Source organism: Lepisosteus oculatus, chromosome 1 (assembly GCF_040954835.1).
Source record: "Lepisosteus oculatus isolate fLepOcu1 chromosome 1, fLepOcu1.hap2, whole genome shotgun sequence".
NCBI classification, from domain to species: domain Eukaryota; kingdom Metazoa; phylum Chordata; class Actinopteri; order Semionotiformes; family Lepisosteidae; genus Lepisosteus; species Lepisosteus oculatus.
In genome coordinates this window covers 17,783,833-17,793,195 of record NC_090696.1, presented here as the reverse complement: position 1 = coordinate 17,793,195, position 9,363 = coordinate 17,783,833, and the positions used below count along the sequence as shown (strand labels likewise).

Sequence of the window (9,363 nt, the reverse complement as noted above, 5' to 3'; positions counted from 1 at the left end):
TTACATTTTAGAAGGGAGCTGTTGCTGCTTGAGAGTAATTTCTTTCTGCCCCTGTGCTTCTCGCTAATGATTCGGGCCCATTAACAAAAGCAATTCTCTTTCCCTCTTTTCTGAACAGATGTGTTCACTGAACTAGAATTTGTAAATTCCCATGAAGATCCTAGCGTCTGGTGAGATTTTATGGATCTAAAACAACTTCCCTGCGTCCCTTGACTAATGTGTTACGGCTATTAACCAGAACGATCTGAACCAGCTAATTCCTGGCATTTAAAAAAAAAAAGAACCTGCAAGAGCTGGACAGACTCGGAGCCACTGAAGTGATCATGGGATGAAGAGTGTGTGCGCGCAGAGATGGCGAGAGGGTGGTGCCACTGGACTCTGAGGGCTTTTGGTCTTAAGGGGGTAGAAGCAGTGTGTGCCTGAGGGGGCAAAGCACTGAAGGAAATGGCATTTAACGTTTAAAATTCATATTTCCTCAATTTGGGCATCTTAAGCAAGAGGAAAATTGAGACCGTGAGGGAGAGATTGCGCATGAGAAGTAGTGTAGTGGTTGGTTGGCATTGCTGTCTCGTGGCTCTGGGGTCCAGGGTTCGATTCAGGGCTTGGGGTGCTCCCTGGGTGGAGTTTACATATTTCCAGCATGGTTACTCGGCTCTCTTCCCGCCTCTACGAGCCTCGTTCATACTTTGCATTGGCTAGGTTATGATAATTGCAAAGTACTTTAAGGAGCAGAGCCCTGAGGAGAGGGGTCTTGCTCACTAATATGCCCTGGCTGGAGTAGCTGTGCTATAGCGCCAACCCCAGCATCGATAGCAGGAGAGGGAGAACATGCAAAACACTGCGCTCAGACTTGGCTGCTGCGGTTGACTCTGTGCAACAGGATGGATGGGATGAGTTAGCAGGATGACATCCTTAAGTTGGACAAGAGGCACAAGGGTCCTCTTGCCATCAAGGCCCAGCCCCTCCTCTACTCCAAACTCCTGTAGAAGCCCCACAAGCCAAGCCGAATTTTAGCAGAACCAGACATGTGACCCTTGCAAAATCTGAGACCACCTGTGAAGGTGGTCCATGCCCCAGTAGTCCATAGCATCATTTGGGTTGGCATGTGACCCTTCAGCTTCAGTGGGCTAATCCTCCCCTGTCCTTTTTGGGTTCAAATTTGAAGTTCTGAAAACAGCAGCCACAGCTCATCATAACCTGGCAGAGCCCAGCATTGGGTCTTAGAAACTTTAACTCCACCTTGAGCATAGTAGTGGATCGGGTCTAAAAGGGGGAAGGGATGGCACTGGTCCTTTTTCCTTAAGTATTACGCTGTAGGATTTACTCTGGCTCCGGTGCCTGCAGCTCTGGTCCAGTCAGGCTTCATAGGTCAATTCTGTTAATGACTGGAAACACCTGTGAGCTGATGAGGAATCAAGTAAGTCAGCTGCTCACTTAAGAACTCCGATACTTGAGGAGGACTTAAGTGGTAATCCTAAATTGTGATCAATTAAACACATGAATGATCAAGTCACAGAAAATGCTCCATAGCGTAGGAAATCGGGGACCTACTGAACCTCTACAGGACCTGGGCTAGCAGATCCACATTCTAGATCAGACTCAAGACTCCAACCGATATGTCCTTGCTTGAAATGGGCATGATAGACAATGGCAGAAAGACTCTAGTGGTTTTAGTAAAGCTACGGTTTTGGTTTTCAATTTGTTAAGATAAAACATTTTATTGAACATATACATCAAAGGTAGATCACAAGCACTGGAACGACAGGTACAGCAGCACAACGCCTGCATATGCAGTTGAATTTTAGGGGCAACAGTGCCACCTCTTGGTCTTAAGGTGGAACTGCAAGTGACACTGAGGGACTGTCAGTCCACCAGTCCTCATGCAGCTTTTAGGAGGGGGTAGTGGGCCTGGAAGTTGGGGTAAAAATCTTTAAACTCCACAAGTCAGCAGTCCTCTCCATCCTTGATCCTGTTGCGAAGGCTAAGCAGAAAGAATAGAATTGTAAGCTTCCAGATAACTGATGGGGAGATTATATGCCTCAAGTGCAAGAAAGGCCCCATGCATGTGAAACGCCCTGTGGCAGGGCCTCACCTGCTTAGGTAGGAGTGCACGTCCTTGAAGCCGTGGTACTGCGCCAGGGGGAACAGGATGCCCGTGGGACAGCGGCCGTCGCGCTGGCGACAGAAGCTGCAGTTGCAGATTCCTCTGCAGGGAGGACAGGTCCACTCCTGCGGGAGAGAGACGGTCCCGATTAAAGCCGGGGCTGGAGGGGCCACTCCTCCACTGGACTGGCTCCAGGCAGGCAGAAGTACGACCCTCCTCTCGGTGGCCAACCTTCCCTTTCAGAAGTGAAAGTGGCAGCTGCCTTACGGAAAAATCCCATTTCCAAAGAGGTTGTCCCACAAAAGGGGGGAAGGAAATGCAGTGCTGGGGCCCTAGGTTCAAATCCAGACCTGAGGAACTATGTGGGGAGTTCGCATGTTCTCCCTCCATTTGAATTGGGTTCTTCCTACAGTCCAAAGACATACTGATAGATCAGTGAGCTTCTGGGAAAACTGGCCCAACAATGAGTCTCTGCCCCGTGATGGCCTGGTGGGGGGAGCACCAGGCAGTGGGTGGAATCGGGAGACGCCAGAGAACGAGGGAGGAAGAGCAGAGCGGCTCACTCACGGGGTCCAGAAGGGCGTCGCGCACTTCCTCGCCGTAGCGGTTGCGCAGACACGGCCCGCAGAACTGACCCTGCACCCCGCGGCAGTCCGGGTTCCGGCAGGCGGTCTTGGTGTCGACGGTCTTCTGCCGGCACTGGTGACAGGTGGAGCCCTGTGGGAAGGCAGGCAGGCAGGCGACGGGGGGCCCCGTTATTGGCCAAGCGAGACACGGGTCCCCAGCTCCCGCAGAGCTCCCAGCCCCTCTGGGCGCACAGCAAGCCGAAAGCTGCCGTTCTCCCAGGGCTCTGCTTGACCACAGGCGGGAACGGCGGCCCAGGAACTCACGGCGACGCGGTTGTAGACCTTCTCTGCCACGTTGTCGGCCACACGCTCCAGCTCCTCCTTGCTGATGTCGGCGACGGGCCTCACCCTGTGCGGCTGGGCCTGGCTGGGCCGGGGGGCTTGGCGCCGGCGAGGGGGGGCTCTCACCTGCCCGGGACAGTTAGCAGGGGCGCGTCAAGACACCCAGCAGCCCCCACCCCTGAGCTCCTGGCCGAGACACCTGGCTTCGCGCCGAGCTTGGCTGCAGCAGAAACCTGAAGAAGCCGACGGGTCCGTGACCGATCCACTAGGAAAGATGTTCCCACACCCGGTCCTAGAGCCCTGCACGCCTGCTGGACTTCATTCCAGCCAGCCTCTCAGGGACACAGCTGACCCCTTCATTGAGCTGTTGATTTGCAGACGATGCAGTTCATTTTTAGCTCCCAAAAATGTTGGAAGCTGCCCTTTTAACTACAGCACAAGCAACTGTTCCAAATGGTTGAGCTGAATTAATCTGGCCTGGGGTTAAACCCAGCAGGGGAGTTGGACCCTCCAGGACCAGGGACCCCTGTATTAGGGCAGCAGGGTGAAACACTGGATCAGCTTGTTGGGCCAGTCCTGCTCCAGTCTTGCCCCCTTGCTGGTGCCCTGCCTAAAGAAATCAGAACTGTGCAGCCCCCACACCCCCCAAGCCAGCTCTGCCAATCACAGGTGTGATCAGATCACATCTTTATATGTACTGCTGTTGCTACCCCATTTTCAGGCATCTCCAAATAACTGCCCTACAGCTGCCCAATACTTGGAATCTGCAACACTGCTTGTACAGTTTCATCCTCTACCCACCATCGCTTACCCCTCCCTTTAGAGAAGGAGCCCCTACCGACCTGGAAAATACTCAAGGAGCAACTGGACCAGTTAAAGACAATATAAGTCGTCAAATGCTCAGCTGGAACTGAGAACTCTAAAGACCCCAGCCCACCATGGCCAAGAATGGGGAGCCCAGCTCTGAATTTCCTTTTCAAAATCACCTCACTGCTAGGTACTTGCAAGTTTTGTATGAGGATAGTGTTGTAATTTGTCGATGTATGATCTTTCCTCCATTAGGAATCAAGTAAGTACTGATGGTCTGGATTGTAAGGGACCCTGGATGAGTGTATCCATTAAGCAATAAAGAAATAGTAAAAAAAAAAATCCTGCACCGAGAGGATCCCATCAAAATAGGAACAGCTGTTGGTACAGGTCATTTATCAGAGAAGTACACATTCACAAGAGATTTTAAAAATCACTTCATCTCCAAGATTTGCCAATTCATTAGGTTTAGCTTACACACTGGAATGAAGACTTGCCTACTCGTCTTTGGGATCTCCAACAGCACAGTCCGTTAAATAATGAAGGGCCAGCCATTTCAATACAGCTCGAAGAAATGCAGCGGACTGGAACGGGACCAACTGCCCCTGCTCTAGGTGGGCACCCCTCCCTGTGACCCGCTGCCCCCCGCCGGACAGTCACCTCCAGCAGCTGCTCCCCCAGGCTCTGCTGCAGCTCGAGGGTCTCGCTCAGGGGAGGGGAGCAGGTCACGCCCCCCATGGAGCGCGTCTGCCTGCGAGAAGCCCTTTCGGGGTTCCTCCGCTCCACCCCTTCCCGTGAAAGCGAGGATCGGGGAGCACGTTTCGACTTCTGCGGGGACAGGGAAAGAGATGCCCAGTGGGTAGCATGGTAGGCCGACGTCTGCACATCACTTTCAGCAAGTAATACACATGCACTCATGAACCAGCCAAGTCTTATTCTTCAGTTTCCACAGAGGTCCGGACCTCAAACTAACATTTTGGAGAAAATCAGATTTCACACAGTTGGGTTATGTCCTTGACAAAGGGCTGGGTGTCCAGCACAGTGGTACAGTGGTTAGCATTGCTGCCTTGCTACACTAGGACCCTGGGTTCAATTGCAGATCTGGGGTGCTGTCTGTGTGGAGTTTGTACGTTTTCCCTGCGTTCCCATGGGTTTCCTCCCACAGTCCAAAGACGTGCTGGTAGGTTAACTGGCTTCTGGGAAAACTGTCCCTGGCGTGAGGGAGTGCGTCTGTCCCAACATGGACTGGTGTCCCTTCCAGGGTGTACCCTGCCTTGTGCCTATTGTTTGCTGGGATAGGCTCTGGCTCTCCCATAACCTTGAATTGGAAGAAGTAGTTAGAAAGGGTTAATGTTGGGGGAGGGAAGATGAAATCATAAAAGTATTATGCCTAGGGGACAAATTATGGAATTGGAGAACAAACCCTTAAAACAGTTCTTCCTGGTAGTGAAAGCCTCAGGAAGAAGAAGTCTGCATTGACAAGCATATGCTCGTTGTCTGACTAGGCCTGGCGGGATAGCAACGGCAAGGTGAAGCCACTGTTAAAAACTGGGATGACTTGAACGGGCTCAGGGACCCCATTTGACTTACAGCGCGAGGCCCTTTCTCCACGGGACAGCCCGACTTCAGGAAGGACCCAGGCATGTTGTTCAAGTCGGCCATCAACTGGGCGAGCTTGGAAAACAGAATGCAGAAACAAGAAGGCGTCATTTGGCAGGAACCCCATTGGCTTGGCAGGGCACTTGTGCAGAGAAGAAGGTTCCCCAAACAAGGAGGCCATGAGATCCATCGGGCTCATTGGGTTAGTGCTCCAACCTTCCTGGCCCACGGATCTTGCCCCGAGGTTTCCCCTGGGATTTGGTTTCAAGGTGCTCTGTGAGAGTAGCGTCTCTTAAGAGCATTAAAAGCCAATCATAAACAGGCAAGAAGCAGTGGAGCAAATCACCAGTTTCGATGATTGGAGTAGTGTAGAACTCGGGCACTATGGTCATGGAGGCTGGAGGTGCTATTGCACTGTGGAGGGGTGTGACACACCCTTCCTGCCCTCAGGATAGCTCCCATAGCCCCCACCCCCTAGAATCACGCTCGTCAAGGTCAGCGCCCAGTGGTGGGCTTTGTGGAATTGGGAGTTATTATTCCCGACAGGCTTTCAGAAGGGAGCTTCAGGCGATCCCAAGCCAAGTGGTTTTTAATCTAACTTGTTTACAGACGCGACCTTGCAAAGCCAAGATATTTGGCAGAACAAGTTTCCCCAGCATCAAAGAAAAAAAAAAAACACACAATGGATAATCTTGCAAATTAACCTTGAGGAGCCTGGCTTTGAGAGAGAGCCGGGAACCAGATGTGACTCTCTAAGTGGGCACATGCAGCTCCAGCCCATCTGCCCTCTGTCCAGGCATTTATCAATACCACTGGCCCAACATATTACTGCATTTATCAATACCACTGGCCCAGCGGTCAGCACAACAGCTTCCAATAAAAGCCAACAGCTGTTCTTTTCTCCACCCCCACCCCCCCCGATAAAATAACAGTGCAGCACAACATACCAAGGCATTATTGGAGACCCATGCTTTTTGCAATGCCACCCGGTGGTCTATACAAGACTATGTCCTATTTAGAAGGATCAATTAGCTTAAACAGCACGTTTAGGCTGTACTGTAAAGCATGTATTCTTTATAAGCAGTCTCTTCAAGTGGAGGAGGGCCTGCAGTATAAGGCCTGCTAGACTGGGGCTATCCCAGACCAGGGCTGGCTGGCTCTGGCTTCACTGTTCTGAGCTCTTGCAAGGAGTGAGGCACGGGCCATCTCGAGGTGCTGAATGCTCTCGCTCCAGCGACGATGCTCTTAAGAATGCACCAGCGGAGGGCTCAGTGTTCTAGCGCGCACACAGCTCGTGTTTCTCCCTTTCGCCAGTGCAGTTGAGAAGAGGAGCTGGGCAAGAGAGGCGGGCAAGCTGAGGGGCATTCCCCAGGGGCAAGAAGGCAGACGGCTTTAACCCCTTCCTCACCATGGCCTTGTTAGCTTGGACGTTCATGGCTCGCTTCTCCAGGAACGTGAGGTGGGACTCATCTTCCGAGCTGGAGCTCGCGTGGGGAGTGGCGAAGATGGGCAGCTTGTCTTCTTCTTTTTCCTCCTCCTCCTCCTCCTCCTCGCTGCTCGGCAGGAAAGCCCGTGGACGCAGAGCAACCCTGAGGACAAAGCGACGTGGAGGATTGGGGTCGGGGTCAGAAGGGGCAGCTCTGACACACTCATCATCACTGTCAGAAGTCTGGGGGAGAGAGGAGTATAGAAGTGATTGTACAGCACAGAGAACAGATTATGGCTTTCCGAGGCGGAAAGGAGCACACGAGCTCCAAGGCTTTTACATTTTATTCTTCCACGCACATATGAGGACGTTACTGTTCATACATGTTACCTGGCTGGGACAAAATCGGAGCCAAGCCTAACTGTTACAAGGATCAAACAGCTGGCTGGGTGGTTGAATGTTTTCTAGAACTATTTCTGTAGGATTATATTTTTGTTCAAGTAGGCACCTGCGTCAGCATGCGTAGGCTGCAGAGGAATAAACTTTTACTTGTTCCATGATAAAAAGAAGGAAAGAAACACACTCGAAGAAGGCCCTACAGCCGAAACGTCGGACTATAATTTAGCCATCCCTTGTGTTTCTTCTTACAGAATAGCCACGGTATTATAAAAGACGTTTTTGATCACTAGTATATGCGTTTTTGTGCGCCAGGACCCGAGATCATGTATTTGACTTTAAATCTGAGTTATTTAAAAATGAAAAGTACAATAAATGCCAAACCCCACCCCATCTTCAAAAACAGCTCATATGAATAATTTTGCAAAAGCGTAATTGAGTACAGACCTCTTACAAGGGAAAAATGTAACTAAGTTTATCGCAAGAGAGGAACACTTCGTCTAAGAGCTGCATTCCAGAGCAGCACCACTGCTCTAATCCGAATCTTTACCTCAATATTCAGGTCGCCCAAATCGCCGTCCGAAAAACCGAGGAATGTTTCTTCGCAGTCATTATCAGATTCATCCAAAAAGATATCCGCCAGCTCTTTCGAGAGAGAGGCCACCCCGAGTTCGCCATTCATCTGTTAAAATAAGAGCGATCAGGAACCGCGTGCATGGTCTTAATAGCATTTTAAAACAACACAGCAACAAAGCAGGCGAATGTTTCACCAAGACCGGTCAAAATGACAAAACGAGAGCTCGATTACACATCCTCATGAGAAAGGACATTCTCGCCCAAACCGATACAGGTAAACCGAATTCCGAGATAGAATGATTTACCCATCACCTGAATCTGCAGTCCTATAAAATTAACGGCGGCCTTTCACTGAAGGCTCGCGTGAAAGAGTGGAAGTATTAAGTTCATTAAAAAACGAATTCGAGATCTTAAAGAAACGACGAGCAATACACTCGGTGCAAGCCTGATACTGCCTAAATAAAGGTTTCCCACAACAATAGCAAGATGAACTAAAAACACGTATTTCTCCCCTAACGCAAACCGCCCACCGAGTCCAAATGATGCCACTTTTACAATTATAAAGAAGGAAGGAAGAAAGCGCTGTACCTGACGATCCATACTAACTATTGGGATGTCTCTAACCCGTCCCGTGTACCTTTATCACAACTGTGTCCGATACAGCCTGTTGCCCGCCGCATTATAAAGGATCAGACTCGGCTCGGATTTACAAACGCGTGATTGACCGCACATATGCCAATTGCTGTGATGTCAGTTACTGATTTCATTGATAAAACGAGTTAAGGATCAAACCTAAAGAATACAAAGAAAGTTTAAAACTAAAGCACTCTGCGGGGCGCCAAAAGACCTTAGAGATTTGGGATCAAGAAGCTGCGGGAAACGGTTTTGTATGTAACGAAGTTTAAATTGGCCGTTATTAATTATATCAATAGGAACCCAGGGAAGAGATGTGCTTATTAAGCACTGTAGGCAATTTCTACTGGTTAAAACTTCCCAGGTCTTTCAAAGTATGCGACTGATAATAAATACGGATCGTTTTCCTGGGACAGCTGTGAGAGTCCTTTTGTCGGTGGTGTTTGCTATTCTATAGAATGATATGTCTGGCGTTCTGAGCACTCAATTTTTGCGTCTTAGTGGTTCCCTGGCCTGGTTCTGGAGGAACACTGTGTCTGGTGGTTTGTGCTCACCTGACTGCTTAATCATAAGTTAATTGGTTTCAGTCTACTTTTTGGGGAATATTTGGAAATTTGCTTTCAGCTCTTAAAAGATCAAAAGGGAGGGATCTGGCCTGGGTATCAAACCTGTTCTGAGCGCTGAGTTTTGTGTCTTAAACAGTGGTTCCCAGTCCTGGTCCTGGTGAAACATTTCTGGTCTATTCTGGTTTTTTCTCCATTCCCAGTTCTCAATCAAGGACTAATTGATTTCAGTTTTCTAGCTGAGGGGTATTTCTTAATTTGTTTTCAGCTCTTAAAAGGCCAAATGGTATTTGTCATTGGTGTCAGCCCTATACTAATTTCTCAGCTTCAGAATTGCCCTCATTTAGGCGT

At 49.9% G+C, this 9,363-nt stretch overlaps 1 protein-coding gene across 2 annotated transcripts; it reads right to left on the bottom strand.

The window, feature by feature from the left end:
* Nucleotides 1-1,698: 1,698 nt before the first annotated feature.
* LOC102682427 (cell division cycle-associated protein 7-like) lies at nt 1,699-8,494 on the bottom strand. Of its 2 annotated transcripts, none has more exons than XM_069186252.1 (9): nt 8,405-8,494; nt 7,791-7,922; nt 6,827-7,087; nt 5,410-5,493; nt 4,480-4,647; nt 2,995-3,138; nt 2,672-2,821; nt 2,093-2,229; nt 1,699-1,981 (listed from the first exon to the last, which is right to left on the bottom strand). In XM_069186252.1, exons 1-9 carry the CDS (start codon nt 8,414-8,416, stop codon nt 1,945-1,947), a joined length of 1,125 nt encoding a protein of 374 aa, XP_069042353.1. In that variant the 5' UTR covers nt 8,417-8,494; the 3' UTR covers nt 1,699-1,944. The 2 variants fall into 2 exon arrangements, with proteins under 2 accessions (XP_069042353.1, XP_069042366.1); XM_069186265.1 differs by lacking the exon at nt 8,405-8,494 and adding an exon at nt 8,129-8,204.
* Between the last annotated feature and the right edge of the window lie 869 nt (nt 8,495-9,363).

Coding starts and splice junctions, on each gene's coding strand:
- LOC102682427 (XM_069186252.1), bottom strand. Junction 7,088..7,790: donor TGGGCGACCTGAATATTGAG/GTAAAGATTCGG, acceptor TCTCTCCCCCAG/ACTTCTGACAGTGATGATGA. Junction 3,139..4,479: donor TGGGGGAGCAGCTGCTGGAG/GTGACTGTCCGG, acceptor TGTCCCGGGCAG/GTGAGAGCCCCCCCTCGCCG.